This window comes from Suncus etruscus, chromosome 15 (genome assembly GCF_024139225.1).
Source record: "Suncus etruscus isolate mSunEtr1 chromosome 15, mSunEtr1.pri.cur, whole genome shotgun sequence".
NCBI classification, from domain to species: Eukaryota; Metazoa; Chordata; class Mammalia; order Eulipotyphla; family Soricidae; genus Suncus; species Suncus etruscus.
In genome coordinates, this window is record NC_064862.1 from 4,727,479 (window position 1) to 4,748,601 (window position 21,123).

Here is a 21,123-nt window from a genome sequence, read left to right on the forward strand (position 1 = left end):
TTTTGGGTCATCAGAGCTGCCATATTCATTCTCTGTACCTGGGGTTGTCCTGCATTGTTTCCCCAATTCCAAGCTTGTAGTGTGATTTATACTATGTTTGGGTTTGGGCCCTTGAAGAGGTTATGTTGGCTGGCTCTTGGCGGGTTTGGGCTCTGAAGAGTTTGTGTTGGTTGGCATCTTCTTGGCTGCCTCATGCAGAAAAGCAGCAATTTATAGTTTCTTGATATTAGTCTTTTACCTGTTTTAAGCTTATTCTCAAGTATTTGATATTTTGAGATTCAATTGGTTTTTTATTTCTTTCCCTTCTATTACACTCCTTATATTAATGCCATACATTTATGTCTTAATTTTGTAGCCTACCATGTTAATTTTTTTTACACTTTTCACAGGAATTTTTCTGTAGCAAGTTTAAGGTTTTTATATATTTATATACAACTTATAAATACTTATGTTTATAATAAATATATATTTATTGTAATTTGTATTTATATATTTACAGGTATACTATTTACAGAAATTTTTCTGTAGTATCTTTAAGGTTTTACAAGTATATTATTATCATTTTAAAAGGCGAAAGATTTATGCGATCTGAAGAGAAATCAGAGTATTATATTATCATTTATATGCCATAGTGATAAGTCTGACTTCTTTTCTAATATGAATTCCTTTAAAATTTCATTTTTCCATCATTTTTATTGCCAGGATTTCTAATACTAAATTGAATTAACAGTGGTGTGTATGGGAAAGCTTATCTTGTGCTTGATCTTGGAAAATAGGTTTGGGTTTTGTTTTTTAAATTAATATCTTGATTAGAAACATGATTGTGGCTGGGTTTCAGTCATAGGCAGCACTCAGGGGTCACTACTGGCTCTACGCTCAGAAATTGCTCCTGGCAGGCTCGGGAGATCATATGGGATGCCGAGATTTGAACCACCATCCTTCTGCATGCAAGGCAAATGCCCTGCCTCCATGCTATCTCTCCGGCCCCTAGGTTTTGTTTTTGTACCATTATGACATCAACTGTGAGTTTGTAGTAAATGGCTCCAACTATATTTTTTTTCATTTTCTAAAGTTTATTTATTGATTTATTTTTGGCCACACCCAGCATCCAGGGGTTATTGCTGGCTCTGTGCTAGAAATCACTCTTGGCAGGCTCGGGGGACCATACAGAATGCCACAAATTGAACCTGGGTCTGTCCCGGGTTGGCTGCATGCAAGGCAAATGCCTTACCACTGTGCTATCTCTCTGGCCCCTCAACTATGTTGAGAAAAGTTATTTATATATCTATTTCATTGAGAGTTTCTTTTTTATCATGACTGGCTATTAAATCTTGTAAATGCTTTTTCTGTACTATTGATAATGATCATATATTTTTATTTTTCCTTGTATTGATACACTGCATTATGTTGATAGACTTGCACCTATTAAACCATCCTGAGATAAATCCTACTTGTATATAATCCTTTTGGTGCACTGCTGAATTCAGTTTTCTAATATTTTAAAAATCTTTGTGAGTAATCAGAAATATAAATATAAATATGACTTACTTTTTAGGAGTGCATCTATCTACTATTGTTACCAGAGTAATGCTTTTCTTACTGAAACTATTTGTGAGGGTTCCTGCTTCTTTGACTTTCTGAAAGAGCTTAAAAGAATTGGAAATAAAAAAAAAAAGAATTGGAAATATGTCATTAAAGATTTGGAAGAACTCACTAATAAGCCCATCTGACCTACTTGGGCTTTTGTTTTTGAGGAAACTTCTGATTACTATTTCAATTTTCTTTATTGTAACTGGTCTATTCAGATGCTTGTTTTTCTTTTTGAATTAGCCTTATACAGTTCAAAACATCCATTTATTGTAGGTTATTTTATGGCATTGTCTTTATTATTAAATATTATCTTTTTTGTTTTTGGGTCACACTCAGGCCCCTAAATATTATCTTTATGATTAAACTTTATGATCATTTAAATTTCTACAATATCTCTTGTGACATTTCCCCTTTCATTTCTAATTCAGCTTATTGGGGCCTTCATTATTTCCTTGTAAACCGAGCTAATGGCTTGTCAATCTTATTTATGTTTCCAAAGAATCAGTCCTTAGTTTTTTTTTGTTTGTTTGTTTGTTTTTTTGGTTTTTGGGCCACACCCGGCGGTGCTCAGGGGTTACTCCTGGCTGTCTGCTCAGAAATAGCTCCTGGCAGGCACTGGGACCATATGGGACACCGGGATTCGAACCAACCACCTTTGGTCCTGGATCGGCTGCTTGCAAGGCAAACGCCACTATGCTATCTCTCCAGGCCCCCCAGTCCTTGGTTTAATAGCTCTTTTGATTATTATTTGCCCACATTTATCTACAAAAAGGGATGATATTCAAGAAGTATAAAATACTGGTAAAACTCAGCAAACAAATATAAGAACTTTATAAAAATTAGGAAAAGAGATGAATAGAAAGTTCCTCAAAAAAGGCATCCAGATAGATGGCCAATAGGTATATGAAAAAATGCTCTGCATTACTAGTCACCAGGGACATGCAAATCCAAAAAAAGGTAATCACCTCACATCAATGAGAAACTGGCAAACATTAAAAGAAGAAAACAGTATGTTGGGGGCTCTGGGCAGGACAGCTAGCCATAGGCCCCCTGGGCTGACCACTTAGTCCAGGGGGCGGAGATCCCCCCACACCAGGTGGGTCTTCAGGGCCACGCCTGGTTAATCGGGCCCTGGGGGGAGGGGGGTGAGAAATTCCTCCCTATGCATCCAAAAACTACAGAGGCAGAGCTGGGCTCAGAACACTCCGCATGCCAGGATTTCTGGGTGCCTTTGACTGGTATGTTGGGGGCTCTGGGCAGGACAGCTAGCCACAGGCCCCTGGGCTGACCACTTAGTACAGGGGACCGAGATCCCCCCACACCAGGTGGGTCTTCAGGGCCACGCCTGGTTAATCGGGCCCTGGGGGGAGGGGGGTGAGAAATTCCTCCCTATGCATCCAAAAACTACAGAGGCACGGCTTGGCTCAGAACACCCACATGCCAGGATTTCTGGGCATCTTTGACTGGTATGTTGGGGGTTCTGGGCAGGACAGCTAGCCATAGGCCCCTTGGGCTGAGCACTTAGTCCAGGGGAACAAGATCCCCCCCACACCAGGCGGGTGTGAGAGGGGGTGAGAAATTCCTCCCTATGCATCCAAAAACTACAGAACCGCGCAGGGGCGTGAGCCCCCGCGTGTACTTCATGTATTGAGAGTATTCCTTATTCTTATGTTATGTTCTGCGTATCCAGAATATTCATTTTTTATTCTGCCCTTTCACACACCCCTACAAAGCTCTTTTTTACTCCTTAACTCTCTAACCCCCCAGACTTCACTAACCTACGTTACTCTTTTTAACTTCAGTAGTATACAATCCTAATCACAGACCAAAGCCATGCATTGTGTGTAACAAACCCCAAACTGTTTCAAGATTCATAAAATGGACACGTATTTCTTTAGAATATTTTGTGTTCTTTCTCTGACAGCTATAATTCTTACTAAATGTTGTCTTATGCAGTGACGATTCTAACCACTTTTTATCTTCTCTTTTTGAGCTGTTTAACAAGGAATTTTGGTGAAAGAGTCCCCCAGTTTAATGCTTATGATTAAACCATGTCATGGGGATTGTTGGACTTGTTCTTATGGCCCCCATATGCGCCAATAACACCATGTGGCATTGTTCCTTTTTTGCATAGGCACATTAAAATGAGAAAATACTATATATACAAGTAAGATCCTATCTAATAGAGATTGGAACACACAAATCTTGTAGTGCAAAGGGACCTTACACCCTGAACATTGACATAATGACCTGGCACAGACCTCTGAAGAAAGGGCATTTTCCATTCACCCCTGAACCAGGGAAGCCATCCACGAAACATCCAGGCTGGTCTATAACATCACCTGGAAGCAATCCTCTACCACAGAAGACCCTATCACTGCTCAGACATCGACCTGCTCAAAAGAGACTTCCCTTAACACTGAGAAGACTTAACAACAACAACGACCTGCTTACAGGACAGGGCTCCATGCATTGCCCTTTGATTGTGAGGTGAAACCAGAGGACGCTCCACATCCTGACTTCAATGTAGGATATGATATTCCAGGATCTTTAATACAGAAACATGATGCCAAACACAGAGACTGTGTGAAAAATAAAAGTGTGTTGGCACTACAGACAGTGTCTTGGATTGGATGATCTAGCTTGCCTGGAGCCTAGAGTTGGTATTGTGCCAGGAAACTTCAGGGGTCGGGTCTCTTTGTATTTAGGCCAAGGTTATTTCTTTCCATGTCCCTCATATTTTGGTGGGCCTATGCAAACAACAATTGTCACTCTAACACCATTTTTACTGTGCTCCTTTAACTCTAATCCTTAAAAAGAACCCACTTAAAATTTGAGGTTAATTTAAGCTAATATGCATGTATATGGAAATGTAAGAAAATACTATGCCTGTAATGTTTAAGGAGTTAAGTAAGTTTTATGGCTTAAGATTGCCTTGTGTGCTGTTAAGAAATATTATAATGTGTTACAATCTGGAGACTTGAGGGACAAAGTAATTGTACATGGATTCTGTCTTATTTATCTTAATGTTCTTTGGCTGAAATTTCAAAGTTGAGATATCAGCAAGGGGACTTCTTCTGAGAATTATGTTATGGTGATTGTCCTTCCACTGTAACTTTACCTTGTCCTCTTTCTTTGCATCCTTGTTCTCATAATTAAAAATAAAAAAATTCATAAAAATTATGAACAAAAAAAAAAAAAGAAATAAACAAAATCATACAATTTGCAACTGTGTGGATAGAACTGGAGAATATGCTAACTGAAGGTAGTCTGAAAGACAGAAACAAGTAACAAATTATCACTAGTAAAGGAATAACAATTGACCGAAAGGAACAGAATCTAAGAACTGGTCTACAAAACAGAGCATACCATTGCAGTGAGATGTGGGGGGAGTAGTGGTATGCTGTGTGCAGGAAGGGGCCAATATAAAGATGTGAGACAGTGGAGGACAAGCCAGTCTGGTGGAGGGGTGGTATTGGAATGTTGTCTACATGAAATATTTCACTGACAGTATTGTAAAAGTAAGCTTTGTAGACTAAAACTTTTTTTTTAAATGGGCAAAGGCACATGCTGATAATGACAAATAAGACTTAGTTTTAAAAGAGCCTAATTAGTGCTAAGACTGCCATCTGCCTGACCTGTTGTTCTTGGTCTATAAAACCCCACTTCAATACCACTTCCCTCTGAGAAGCAGGTGAACACGTGAGAAACAGGAACAGGAAATATAAGAAGTTCCCTCCACACACTTTTTTTTTTAAAATACCACACAAGCAAAATCAGGGTTCAGACAGAGCAATCGTACAGCAAGTAAGGTGCTTTATTTTTATGCTGGGTTTAATTTCCATCACCTTATTGTTACCCTGAGTACTACCAGGAGTAATCCCTGAGTGCAAAGCCAGGACTAAGTCCTGAAAACTGCCCCCAAGAAAGTATCATTCAAAACCACCCCAAGAACCAAACCCTAACAAGCAAGTAAAATCAATCTAAAAGAACAATCCTTCAGATGCTCCACAAAATAAAACTACCTTATCTGGGAACTGGTATTGGATGCTAAGTCCTTATTTTCAGCATTAATTTGAACTGGAAGAGGGGATATTAGAAACATGTAAAATGTATTAGTCTCTGAATTACACCTATTAGAATTCTACACAATATGCTATACTACACAAGAGGGTCATTTTTTTTTTAACTAAATGAAGTAAGAAAATAAAAGGGAGCGTAAGTGAGTCCAGTTTATTGATTCCCATGCAATATTTCAAGCTGTAATTACCAACTTTCCGGAGCTCAAAAGAAGACTCAAATTGGTGCCCAGCTGCTAGGAGGAGGACTGCATAGTTTATTCCTGACTGTAGGGTTGGTTCAGATTCAAATGCCTTTTTGAACCTATTAAAAAAAAATACAAGTTTACTTTTTTCAATCTTGACATTCTAGTTTTGTAATAGCTCCTGTTTGCATAAGTCAGTGTGTAAGCAAGCAAAATATACTGTTGGCCTTCAACCCAGAATCTAGTGTGCAATTAGGATTAAATGTTTAAACAACTGCTAATTCCCACCCTCATCAATGCATTTTCCTACTGAATTTACCCTCACCTTAGCAGTCAGAGTTCTAAATCTCTTGGATCATTTACTATATATGCAGGGGGGGGGGGGAAGAGGAGGGAGGAGGGAGGAGGGAAGAGACAGAGGGAAAGAAAAGGAAAGAGAGAGGCAGGGAGATAGACAGACTAAGAGAACTTGCAAAGTCTGAGAGTTACACAGGCGGTAGGGTATGAGGAGACTGAGAATATGCATGAAAAAGCAATGAAATTTTTAACGTGAAAACACTATGCATTTTAAGTAGTTATTTAAATGGATTAAAAAAAGCAAAGCAAAACTGATCATTCAGGTAGCAGAATAAAATATCTAATTCCATAAGTGATATAGAATAAAATGTTAACAGTACTAAAAATTAAGACAATCAGAAACTGTGCCTATAAATATTAATTTAATTTTGGCTCAAAAAGAATAAAATATTTTCTGAATATGCATAAAACTGAGTATCATCTTTAAAAACACTTTGTAAAATCTTTGTAAAGATTTCAGAGTTTGCTATATACTATATTTTCAAGGTCAATAATTCCTAGGATCTATTCAAGGGCTTCCTCTCATGACATAACAGGTAATAAAACTTAATGTTATTTTATTTGAGATGCAAACAAAAAGAAAACTAAAACAAATGCCTCAGTGACAAAAAGAAACTTATAGTATAAAATATGAAAGTAAAGTTTGCAGAAGCGATTGGGGTCTTAGACCTCACCCTCTGGTGATCAAGGTATATTCCTGCTCTGGGCTTAGGGATCACTCCTAGTCTTGAGGGGGAACCATATGAGATGTCAGATATTAAATTGGCATTACCTGTGTAATGCAAAGAAAACTCTTAATCTGAATTTTTCTAAGTAAAGATTTTGGCTGGAAGATAGTCTAGGGGTTTGAAGGTAAGGAGATAGCTCAAAGGGCTAGAGTTCTCTGCTCACATTCAATCCCCAAATTTGGTCCCTGGCAGAAAGTAATCTACCTACTGCCCAAGTAATGTAGAATATATATCTGGATGTATTCCTCATCATTGCAAGGTAATTGTTTTCGTTGCCTCAATATCACTAGGCCCCTGTATCCAACCAATTTGGCAACACATCGCCAGGAATATCCCCCCTAAGAATTTCTTGGGAACACCCCTCCAAAAAAGACATATCAGACACCCTCAAACGGAGAAAACATAAATACTAGATATCTAATGAATGACCATTTGATGGTGCAAAATGATTATATAAGGACTACATATTACAATTCAAAGATAAACATGTTGGCTTTTAAATTATTAGATAAAAATAGGATCATAGCAAAAGTGAAGCAAGCACAATATTAAACAGTATATTCTTGGTGCCTATAGACATATTTGAAATTTTCTAATTTCTATTTATTTTGGTTTGGGGGTACCTAGAAATGCTTAGCGCTTACTTTTGGTTCTGTACTGAGTCCCCAGTGGATTCAGTACCATATGGAGTATGAGGGATCAAACCTAGTCAGCTGAGGACCAGGCAAGCATCTTATCACTTTACTATCTCTCTGGCATCCCTATTTTCTATCATTTAAAATAAGTTATATATACTTTAAAAGAAAAGGTACAATTTTGTAAATATTGAGAATAACATGCCCTTTTAAAGATTTTATATTTGATGTATAACAAGTATCTGAATGGAAAGAGAAAACAAATATTAATCTTAACTTCATGGGTCAAATAGCAATGTTATATAGAATATGAAACAAAATATTTCCAGCTGTACCACTGTTGATGATTAAAAACATTTTTATCTTCCAGAGACACAGAGGTTTCTAATATTCAAAGCTGATCATATCAAGAAAAGACATTAATTTTAAGGGACTTAAATAGTCTGAAAGCTTTCATGTTTGTTCATAGTAGATATTTCCCAACAAAAACAAAAAGCACAGGTGAAGAAAAACACTGAACAATTTTCTTTCTAGCATTTTTTCCCTCAACAAATACTTTTATTTCCCTTGAAACTTAACTTGGAATATTTCTCTTACTTATATAATATACATGAAAAAGTCAAACATCAGCAGGGAAGAAAGCTTAACTCCTTGCTGGAGCACCACATAATTCCCCTGATGCACTGATACTGCCAGGAACCCCAAACAACAAAAACAAGAGCAGCCACTGAGTATGGCAGGCTGTGGCCCCAAAACCCAAACAGACAGAAGGAAGATATGCCCAAATCATTTACCCAATACATATTGACTAAATACTTCCCTTGCATCCAAATAAACTCAAGTGAGGCAGCGGAGAGATATCACAGTGGGTACAGCATTTGTTTTACATGCAACAGACTGCCTTGGCATCCCATATAGAAGAGATAGTACAGTGGTAGGTTCAATCCCTACCACCCCATATGGTCCCCTGAACACTACTATCAATGACTCCTTAGCAGAAAGCCAGCTGAAAGCCAGGAGGAACTCTTGAGAATTGCTGTGGTGACCCAAAAAAAAAAAAAAAGTATTAGGTATATTTGGGGCTGAAGTAGTAGCACACCAGTAGGAGTTTGCCTTCAATGCGGTTGACCTAGGACGGGCTGCAGTTCAATCCCCTACCATGCCATACGGTCCCCCAAGGCAAGAGCAGTTTCTGAGCGCATAGCCACAAGTAAACCCTGAGTGTCACCAAAAACAAAACAAAAACAAAAACAAAAAATTAAGTATGCAGCCAGAAGTTTAGAGATATAGTTGTTACAAGATAAAAATTTTACATTTCTAGTAATATTACAAATAGAATATATAATAAAATGTATTCCAAATGTTGAAAGGCTATATAGATATTTAAGCTGTAGAAAAAGAGCTAAGGCACTTTCTTTGAATGCAGCTGACTGATTAAAACCGTCATCACATACAGACTTGAGGAGCAAGATCAGGAGTAGCACTTGAGCACAGAGCTAGAAGAAATCCATGAGCTCCGTCTGATGTGGTCCAAAAGCTAAACAACAACAAAAACAGCATAACAAAAACTAAAAAAGTTGTCGAAGAAAATTCAATGCTTGGAGAAAATTTAGTTTCCAAATGAGATGTAGTAACTATTTGAAGGGGACACCAGCTATAACAAACAAGGGGATAAAGGTTCCCATTTGATCTGATTGACTCATCAATCAACCTACTTTTTGAGTACATAATCCTTATAATAGGAAAGTTAGAAAATTTGATAATCTCAAATTCAAAACATCTTCTAATTGTTTCACTATTAACTTACCATTTCCTCAACACACAATCAGGTTATTTAGCTAATCTATTTCAAATTTGATACAATATCATCATACTTAACTAGTATTATTTTTTTGTTTTTTCAGGCCACACCCATTTGATGCTCAGGGGTTACTCCTGGCTAAGCGCTCAGAAATTGCCCCTGGCTTGGGGGGACCATATGGGATGCTGGGGGATCGAACCGTGGTCCTTCCAACCATGGTCCTTCCTTGGCTAGTGCTTGCAAGGCAGACCTTACCTCTAGCGCCACCTCGCCGGCCCCTTAACTAGTATTTTTTAACCAAAATTTTTATAAACCAAAAATGGGTTATATAGCCTCAGTAACACATTATCTTTGGCTTCTCAATATTAGCTATTATCAAAAAGTTTCCACAACAGTATTAAATACTGTCATTCTTAGGTTTGTACTTGGTCATGTCAAAACTGAATTTCATTCCATTTATCATTAGCTGATGAATACATTAAAATCAAAGTTAAAACATGAGTCCAGAGTGCATTTTTATAAAGAAATCATGAGAAAACTATGTTTTATCCATGTCCCCAGTTCATCTGGGAACTGCTAGTCCCTTATAGCCAATCTACATCTAGAAATAATTATCAACTGGGTATTAAAAATTAGTTATACTTTGTGGTACAGCTTTAGTTACAGCTTTGTGTTGTAAAATAAAAATACAAAATTTGGAAACTCACCTAAAATACAGTAAGAGACAAAACAAAAGTTATAACAATAAAAAAATGGTGAGCTAAAACAAAGGGTGCTGTTAACAGTGATAATTATGAGAAAAATATCTTGAAACCAAGAAAAGAAATAAAAAGGGCAGATGTGATAAGTGGAAAATGGATGCTGGTTTTTATTTGTATTGCAATTGTTTTGTTACATAAATTAAGTCAACCCCATTAGTAATATAAAAACTAAATCTTTACTAGGTACACATTCCTGTTTGAATAGTACTGTCACTGACGTAAAAGAAAAGTTGTTGATAAGGTAAGACTTTCTGTTCTTTCCCAAATCACTTTGGAAAAATGAACACATTAATGCTAAAAACAGATTGAATACTTTTAATTTCCTAGCTATTGGTTTTCTGTTACATTACAACAGGAGAAACATAGTTATTCTAATATAACGCAAACACTTAATTTACTTCCAAAAGTTTTCAAAATTACTTTCCATCTACTCTTAAGAACAAGAATATCAATATCACTAAAAAAAAATGTGATCTCAGAATTCACTGCCTATTATTCCACAGAGAATCCACAATAGCCTTGGCACATGAAATTCAGACAAGACTAAAGTAAAAAAGGTATACAAGCCTGAAACATTCTCTAATACCTAAAATAATGAATTTGATCTATGATGAAAGAGTACTAAGAGTTTAGAACTTCTCCCTCTTTTTAGGAAAAGAAAATTTAATGTAGCCAATATCTACTTGAACACAGATAAATAAAAAAATATTTAAGGAAATACAAATAGCTTCATAATTTATGTCCTAAGGCTAGTACATTGTACAACAAATTCTAGGACATTAAAGTAAGTTGTCTTAATATACACAGCAGAGCATTCCTTCCATCCAAAGTCATTAGTATAAACCAGCAACAATAATCTAATCTTCCTTGCTAATACTGAATGAATGCTGAACGACTAGAAACATAATAAAGGTAAGGAAATCCAGGGAATGTTCATATGGATGTGCTTTTTCAGAAGTATATGTGGTTTTAATTTTCCACCAGCTATAGTGTAGCCAAGATGGACTGATATCTAAAACAGTTATAAGAAGCCACCTTGTAATTCTAAAAAGACCAACCTGAGGACAGAGCCATCAAGAGCAATATTGAAAAAATATACCTAGTTGAAATTTTAAGCTGCCAACTCAGTCTATAGTAGGGTAAGCCCAAAAATACATTTTCTGATGATTGAAGTCCATTGTAATAAGACATTCTAGTAGTGTTAGGGTATTATAAATATTTGGTATATATAGATATACTTATTTTTAAAAACTGAGTTCCAAGTCAACAACAAGAAATCAAGCAAAAAAACAAAAACAAACAAACAAAATAAAAGAAACCTAAAAAAATCAAACAACCTTATCAAAAGAACAGAGAGAGGAGATGAACAAAAAGACATACAGTGCCTATCAGAGAAATTCAAGTCAAAGTGACAGTGGTATGAACGAGAACAGAAACAAATTGTGACAAGGGTAGGATTGTATTATGGTGGCATATTTTGAAAAGGCATGAGATTATAACCCTAAAACATAGTAAACTACCTTATAAATAAAAATACATAAAATCATCATTGAATTTTCTAAAGCTGAAGTAATTTACCTAAGATTACATTGTTTCCTGGTGTTTATCTTCTCAGTTTCCCAAAGGTTCATGCCTCTTCAATGAAAGTAAAGACATTCCTAAAATGTCTAACTATTTCAGGAAAGTCTAAGAAGTTATAAAAACTTGATCTAAAATCTGGGTTTGGGGCCGAAGTGGTGGTGCTAGCCTAGCACAGACCACTGTTCCACCCCCAAGCCAGGGTGATTTCTGAGTGCACAGCCAGGAGTAACCCCTGTGCATCACCCGGTGTGGCCCCAATCCCTCCCAGACAAATCTGGGTTTTGGTTCTAAGATATAGGTACTATTCTAGCATGAGGTTGTCTAGCAGTACAAATGGTCCCTCCTCACCATAGACACTTCAATGAGTTGTCCCTAAGAACAAAGCCAGAAGTAAGCCCTACGCATTCGTGGGTATAGTACAAAACTCTTCCTGTGCCCCCAAAAGCTGGGTATAAAAATATTATTAATCATATGCAATAAAGGAGCCAAAGTGTTGGTGCAAATGGTAAGGCATCTGCCTTGCCTGCGCTAGCCTAGGACAGACTGTGGTTCAATGCCCTGGCGTCCCATATGGTCCCCCAACCCAGGAGCGATTTCTGACTGCACAGCCAGGACTAACCCCTGAGCATCACTGGTTGTGAACCAAAAACCCAAAATTTTTTTTTAAAAAATCACATGTGATCAAGAACTGCTTTGGGGCTAGAACAATATACTACTGTAGATAGGGCATCTGCGTTATCTATGACCATCTGGGTTTGACCTCCTGCATCCCACCTGGTTTCCTGAGCACTTCCAGAAATAATTTGTGAGTATAGAGCCAGAACTAACCCCTGAGCATAACTGGGTGTTGCCCCCAAACCAAAAAAAAATTTAAATTTCTTAAAGTTAAATGCTCTAAGTTCTTTGGAGTTTCAATTCTTCAGTTGCTAAAGAGGAAGAAAAAGTTAACTTTTTTGGAGGAGGTCAGTTTGGGCTATACTCAGTGACACTCAGGGGATTTCCTGACTCTGTAATTAGAATGACTATTGGCAGGCTCAGAGGACCATATGGGATGCTGAAGATCAAGCCTGGGTTGGCTAATGCAAAGCAAATGACCTACCCACTGGGCTTTTGCTCTGGCCCTGAGGAATTTTATAGTATATCAACCTGTGATTTAGAATCATAGTATTCAGACTTTAAGTGCTAAAGATGAATATCCTTCAAACATACCCTTCTCATCCTTTTATGCTAAAGAAGCCCCAAATATCCTCCAACCAGCATATGTAGTACTGTTGCTTCCTTAACTTAAATATAACTTCATACTGACCAGTTATATTATAAAGCTAATAAGACTTAAACTCACTTTAATTAGAAAATTAAAAAAAATAATACATTTTACTATCAAAGTTGAACTATAGAAAATTTAAAAATAAAAAAATAAAGCTTTATTTTAGCAACCATGAATAGTTCCAATAAAACAAAAATTACTCAGAAAATAAATGATTAGCAAATATTAGAAAACTACTACCTTTTAAAAATACAGAAATGAATTCTGAGTCTTGCCATCCGGCGATGCTACTCGGGTCTGTGTGGGTGCACAGAGAGGGCCCCTCCGGTTGTCCCATCAACCCTCCTGTTCCCAAAGATCAATTATATAAACCAAATACCCAATTGTAACAGCAACCTTTGTCAATAGTTTCCTTAAATGTCAGAGTAGCAAATTGGATCAGTAAACAAAACCCAGCCATCCGTCTACAGGACACACACTTAAAAGTTTAGGATAGACATGGGCTCAGGGTAAAAGTATAGAAAACAACTATAGAAGCTACTGAAAAATGAAAAAGGCTGAGACTGCCATAATTATATCAGACCAAATTGCATTCAACCTCAAGAAAGTACTTAAAGATGAAGATGGACACTACATACTGATCAGAGGAACAACAGATCAAGAAGTATTAACTCTGATCAACATTTATGAACCAAATGTAGAGTCAGCAAAATATGTAAGACTTTTGCTCACAAACATAGAGAAATATATGGACAGAAACATAATAGTAGTGGGAGATCTCAAAACATCATTATAGACCCTACTCAGATCCACTAGGCAGAACATTACAAAGACATGAGAGCCCTAAAAGAAACTAGAATAACTAGAGAAACTAGAAGAACTAGAACTAATGTATCTATACAGGGTCTTTCATCCTCAAAAATCTAACTACACAATCTTCTCAAGTGCACATTTTTCTCTAGGATAGACCAAGTCTAGGATAGACACAAGTCTAACTTATATAAATTCAAAAATATAAGAATCATACCAAGCAACCTATAGAACCACAATGCCACAAAGATCATAAGATTATGTGGAAAAAATCTAAAATCTAACATCTAACATGTTGATCAACAACAACTGGATCAAAGAGGAAATGAAATAAATTCCTGGAGACAAATGATAATGAAGAAACAAATTGCCAAAACCTATGGGATACATCAAAAGCAGTATTTAGGGGAAAACTCATAGCAACAAAGTCCTATATTAGGAAAGAAGGAAAACTGAAGAGACAGCACAGTGGTAGGGCATTTGCCTTGCATGTGGCTAACTCAGGACAGACACGGGTTTGATCCCTGGCATCCCATATGGTCCCCCAAGTCAGGAGCGCTTTATTTATTTATTTATTTATTTATTTATTTACTTATTTTTGTTTTTTGGGTCATACTCGGCAGTGCTCAGGGATTACTCCTGGCTCTAAGCTCAGAAATTACTCCAGGCAGGCTCTGGGGACAATATGGGATGCCGGGATTCGAACCACCGTCCTCTGCATGCAAGGCAAATGCCCTACCTCCATGCTATGTCTCCAGCCCCCAGGAGTGATTTCTGAGTGCAGAGCCAGGAGTAACCCTTAAGTGCTGTCAAATGTGGCCCCCAAACCAAAACCCTCCAAAAAAGGAAAGGAGAAAAAGTCAACATACACCTTAAATAATCTGACAGCAAAGGAACCTAAACACAAACAGAAAAAAAGAAATAATTAAAACCAGAGAAGAAATCAACAATATAGAAAAGAAGAAAACAAAGTATTGATAAGACCAGGGGCTGGTTTTTTGAAAGAATGAACAAGACAGACAAACCACTGGCAAGATTTGCAAGGAAATAACGGAAAATACTCAAATAAATAGAATGAGAAAAGGAAGTCTTCCCTTTCAGCAGAGCCCCAAGAAATATAAGGCATAATGAGGGCTTATTATTAATTACTTTACTCAGTTAAGCTAGAGAATCTAGAATAAATGGACATATTTATGGAAAACTATAATCTACCAATGCTATATGGGACTCCAGGGATCAAACCTAGGCCAACCATGTGCAAAATTAAAAGCCAGCAGGAGGGGCCGGAGAGATAGCATGGAGATAAGGCGTTTGCCTTTCATGCAGGAGGTCATCAGTTCGAATCCTGGTGCCCCATATGGTCCCCCGTGCCAGCCAGGAGCAATTTCTGAGCCTGGAGCCAGGAATAACCCCTGAGCACTGCCGGGTGTAACCCAAAAACCACACACACACACACACATACACACACACACACACACACAAGCCAGCAGGAATATACCAACACTGAAAGAAGAAATAAAGAGTGGATTAGTAGATACATACAGGGCTCTTTAATATATTCTTCTCCAATGCACCTGGGTCATTCGCCAAGATAAACTACATGCTGGCCAACAACATAATTCCATAAAGAAAAGAGAGCAGAAATTGTAAGATCTACCTTCTCAGATTACGATGCATTGAAATTAGAAGTTGAGGGAAAAAAAAACAGACACAGAGGAAAACCTGTATAACACCTGGAAATTAATCAGCTGACTACTGAATAACCAGTGATCAGATATAAAATCAAAAGATTCCTGGAAACAAATGAGAATGAATAAATAATCAGAATTTGTGGGATACAGAAAAAAGCACTACTAAGAGGAAATTTTATAGATCTGTGACCACTCATAAGAAAGAAAAGGCCTACATAAATAATTTAATGGTGAAGCTAAAGAAAAATTTAGAAAAATATCAACAAAATGAACCAGAAACAGCAGATGAAAAAAATAATGAAGCTTAGAAATTAATAAATTGGAAATAAAAAAATCTAAAAAATCAAAGAAAGCGAGAGTTCTTTGAAAAAATAAACAAGATCAATACACCATTAGCAAAACTCAAATGATAAGAGAGAAAGTTTATTAAACAAATTTCAAACGAAAAGGGGGAGATTACTAGAGACACTAAAGAAATCCAAAGGGTAATCAGAGTTTACTTTGAGAAACTCTATTTCACAAAACAAAAGAACCTGGAAAAAATGGATAAATTCTTTTTTTAATGTTATACTCTTTATTTATTTTGGTTTTATTTTATTTTAGTATCATTATTTAAACATCTTGATTAAAAATATGATTATAGTTGGGCTTCAGTCATGTAAAGAACACCCCCATTCACCAGTGCAACATTTCCATCCCCAATGTCCCAAGTCTCCTTCCTCCCCACCTTACCCCTGTCTGTACTCTAGACAGGCTTTATTCTTCCCTCATTCATTCACATTGTTATGTAGTTCTCAGTGTAGTTATTTCTCTAACTGCACTCGTCACTCTTTGTGGTGGGCTTCATGTCGTGAGCTGGACCTTCCAGCCCTCCTCTCTATTGTTTCTGAGAATTATTGCAAAACTGTCTTTTATTTTTCTTAAAACCCATAAATGAGTGAAACTATTCTGCGTCTCTCTCTCTCTCTCTCTCTCTCTCTCTCTCTCTCTCTCTCTCTCTCTCTCTCTCTCTCTCTCTCTCTCTCTCCCCTCTTCTGGCTTATTTCACTCAGCATAATAGATTCCATGTGCATCCATGTTTAGGAAAGTTTCATGACTTCATCTCTCCTGACTGCAGCATAATATTCCATTTTGTATATGTATCATAGTTTCTTTAGCCATTCATCTGTTGAAGGGCATCTTGGTTGTTTCCAGAGTCTGGCTATTGTAAATAGTGCTGCAATGAATATAGGTGTGAGGAAGGGATTTTTGAATTGTGCTTTTGTGTTCCAAGGGTATATTCCTAGGAGTGGTATAGCTGGATCATATGGGAGCTCAATTTCCAGTTTTGGGAGGAATCTCCATATCGTTTTCCATAAAGGTTGGACTAGATGACATTCCCACCAGCAATGAATGAGAGTTCCTTTCTCTCCACTGCTTGTTCTCATTCTTTGTGATGTGCGCCAATCTCTGTGGCGTGAGATGGTACCTCATAGTTGTTTTGATTTGCTTCTCCCTGATGATTAGTGATATGGAGCATTTTTCATGTGCCTTTTGGTCATTTGTATTTCTTCTTTGACAAAGTGTCTGTCCATTTCTTCTCCCCATTTTTTGATGAGATTAGGTATTTTTTTCTTGTAAAGTTCCAACAGTGCCTTGTATGAATAAGAGAGGACACGCAGAAATGGAAACACATACCGTGCTCATGGATTGGCAGGATTAACATCATTAAAATGGCAATACTCCCCAAAGCATTGTACAAATTTAATGTGATCCCTCTAAAGATACCCATAATATTCTTCAAAGAAGTGGATCAAACACTTCCAAAATTCATTTGGAACAATAAACACCCTCAAATAGCTAAAGTAATTCTTGGGAAAAGGAATATGGGAGGCAATACTTTCCCAACTTTAAATAGTATTACAAAGCAATAGGTATCAAAACAGCATGGTATTGGAATAAAGACAGAGCCTCAGATCAATAGAATGTTTCCCAGACATACAATCACCTAATTTTTTAAAAAGGAGCAAGAAATCCTAAATGGAGCAAGGAAAGCCTCTTCAACAAGTGGTGTTGGCACAACTGGTTAGACACTTGCAAAAAAAAAGTGAACTCAGACCCCCAGCTAACACCATGTACGATTAAAGACCTTGATATCAGATCTGAAACAATAAGGTATATAGAACAACACATATGTAAAACTCTCCATGACATTGAAACAGAAGGAAACAGTACTCACCAAACAAATAGAGAAAAATAGATATAAATATATTAAGCTGAGAAGCTTCTGCACCTCAAAGGAAATAGTGCCCAGGATACAAGAGCCACCCACTGAGTGGGAGAAACTATTCACCCAATACCCATCAGATAAGGGGCTAGTATCCAAAATATAGAAGGCACTGGTGGATCTTAAGACATCTATATCCTCACAAGATTTAACCAAGATGATCTGGCATATCTGAACAGAGCTATCACTACTGAGGAAATGAAAATGGTAATCAAAAGACTTCTTCAAAATAAGTCCCAGCCCAGATGGATTCACTACTAAATGCTTTCAAATCTTTAAAGAGGACCTACTGCCAATCCTTTTCAGACTCTTCCAGAAAAGTGAAGACACAGAAACACTCCCAATAGTTTCTATGAAGCTAACATCATCCCAATAGAAAAGCAAATAGAGATGCCACAAAAAAGAGAAATGCAGAACAATATCCTTGACAAACACAAGATTCTAGCAAATAGTATCCAACGTCTCAAGAAGGTCACACACAATGACTAAATAGGATTCATTCTGAAGATGAAAAGATGGCTTAACATATGCAAGTTAATCAACAAAATACACCATAATAAATAAAAGAGAAAAATCATATGATCAAATCCATAGATGCAGAGAAAGTATTTGATATGGTCCAACACCTATTCATGTAAAAACTCTCAATAAGATGGGAATGGAAGGAACTTTTCTCAATATAGTCAAGGTCATTTATCACAAGCCTATGGCAATATTATACTCAATGGGAAAAAAATTGAAAGCCTTTCTTCTAAACTCTGGCGTAAGACTAGGCTGCTCCCTCATGCCAATCCTATTCAACTTAGTACTGGAAGTACTTGTCATAGCAATCAGGCAATAAAAGGATATCAAGGTCATCCATATATGGAAGGAAGAAGTCAAACTCTTCTTGTTTACAGATGACTTTATATTTAGAAAATCCTAAAGACTCTACAAAAAGCTTCTAGAAACAATAAATTTGTATATCAAAGTGGCAGTCTACAAAATATGTAAAAATCCAATGTCTTCTTATATATAACAAATAGGTATGGAGAAGAAATAGATATTAAAAAATAAGCCACTGGTAATTGGTTTGGCCCTGATTCATTGTATGTATGAAACTCAACTGAAGGACTTTATAAATCACAATGGTTTCCATAAAATAATAAAATAAAATAAAATAAAATAAATAAAATAAAATAAAATAAAATAAATAAAATAAAATAAAATAAAATAAAAGCCAGAGCGGTGGCACAATGGTAGTGTGTGCCTTGCATGCAGCTGACCTAGGACGGACTGTGGTTTGATCCCCCGGTATCCTATATGGTCCCCCAAGCCAGGAGTGATTTCTGAGTGCATAGCCAGGAGTATGGCCCAAAAACCAATAAATAAATACAGAATTAAATAAATCCCATCCATGATAGTGCCTCAGAAAATCAAATACCTTGGAGTCAATTTTACTAAAGAGGTGAAAAGATTGATACAAAGAAAACTACAAAATTCTGCGCTCCAAGTAATAGTAATAGGACAGAAGGAAATGGAGATATATACCCTGTTCCTGGATTGTGAAGATTAACATCATTAAAATGGCAAAGCATTGTAGAGATTTAAAGCAATCCCTCCACAAATACCCATGATATTTTTCAGAGTGGATCAAAAACTATTGAAATTTATTTGGAACAATAAGCAAACATGCATATTTAAATCAATCCTTAGGGAAAAAAAGATAGGATACATCAATTTCTCAAACTTTAAATTGGACTACAAAGAAACAGTCATTAAAAAGCATGGTATTGGAATAAAGATAGACCCAGGGATCAATGGAATAGCCTTGAGTATCCAGCAATGACATACACCCCAACATACACTCAATTAATCTTTGATAAAAGTACAAGAAACAAAATGGAGCAAGGAAGGCCTTTTCAACAAGTGGCGTTGGAACAACTGGTCAGCCACATGCAAAAAAGTGATCTCAGATCCCTCTTTTAGGCCATACACAATGGAAAAGACCTTGATATCAGGCCTGAAACTATAAAGTACATAGAAGAAAATGTAGGCAAAATACTCCATTACACTCGTACTACAGGAATCTTCAAGAAGCAAACACCACTATACAAGTGAGTAGGAGGAAACACCATTATGCAAGCAAGTAGGAGCAAATACCACTATGCAAGTGAGTAGAGCAAAAAAAACAAAACAAAAACAAACAAACAAACAAAAACCAATGGAACTATACTAAACTGGAAAGCTACCAAACCTCAAAGGAAATAGCGACAAGGGTAAAAAGGTCACCTACTGAAAGGGATTAAACTATTCATCCAATAATAAGGTCTATCTAAGATAGGCAAGTTACTTATAGAACTCAACAAGAAATATATCTATCCCCATCAAAAAATGGGAAGAAGAAATAAATCATCTGGGAAATGCAAATCAAAACAACAATGAGCTATCATCTCACACCAGAGGCTGGCACATATCACAAAGAATAAGAACATCTAGTGCTGGCATGGATGTGGGGAGAAAGGAATTCTCATTCACCACTGGTAGAAATACCGTCTAGTCCAGTCTTTCTGGAAAACAATATGGATATTCCTCAAAAAAACAAAAATTGAGCTTCCCTATGATCCAGCAGTACCACTCCTAGGGATATATTCTAGGAACAGAAAAACATAATACAAAAAAGCCTTCTGTACTCCTATGTTCATCACAGCACTATTTACAATAGCTAGATTCTGAAAGCAACTCAGGTGCCTGACAATAGATGAGTGGCTCAAGAAACTGGAACATCTACACAATGGAATACTATGCAGCTGTGAGGAAAAATAAAATCATAAAATTTGCCAGACATGGATGGATATGGAGACTATTATGCTGAGTGAAATGAGCCAAAGGGAGAAGAATAGACATTGAATAGTCTTGTTCTTTTGTGGGATACAAGAAAAGTAAAAGATACTATGGTAGTAATATCAGAGACAATAAAGATGAGGGCTGGGAGGACCAGCCCATGATATGGAGCTTGCTACAAAGAGCAGTGAATGTAATTAGAGCACTAACAACTACCATGACAATGAGAGTAAAAGAGAGCCAGAATGCCTCTCCTATCTACAGCAGGGAGGTGGGAATGCAGGAGGATATTAGGGAAGATGGAAAATTCCAGTGGTAAAGGATGGTGTTCATTCTATGATGACACCCAACTATGAACAATTCTGTAACCATGATGCTTAAATAAATTATAAAAATAAAATAAAATTAACCCTGGGCTTAAGAGAAAGTACAGCACAGTAAGGCAGTTGCCTTGCATACAGTGGACCCAAGTTCAATTTCCAGCACTATATATGGCCCCTGAAGCTTTCCAGAAGTGATACCTGAGCAGAGAGCCAGGTGTTAATCCTA

General features: G+C 36.9%; 1 protein-coding gene across 1 annotated transcript in view; it reads right to left on the bottom strand.

Annotated features, from left to right (window-relative positions):
* MAP3K5 (mitogen-activated protein kinase kinase kinase 5) overlaps positions 1-21,123 on the bottom strand; it is a 233,126-nt gene that overhangs the window by 116,125 nt on the left and 95,878 nt on the right. The window contains exon 8 of the mRNA XM_049788000.1: positions 5,861-5,973. Coding sequence (XP_049643957.1) covers positions 5,861-5,973 — 113 coding nt within the window. The remainder of the gene's footprint in view (positions 1-5,860; positions 5,974-21,123) is intronic.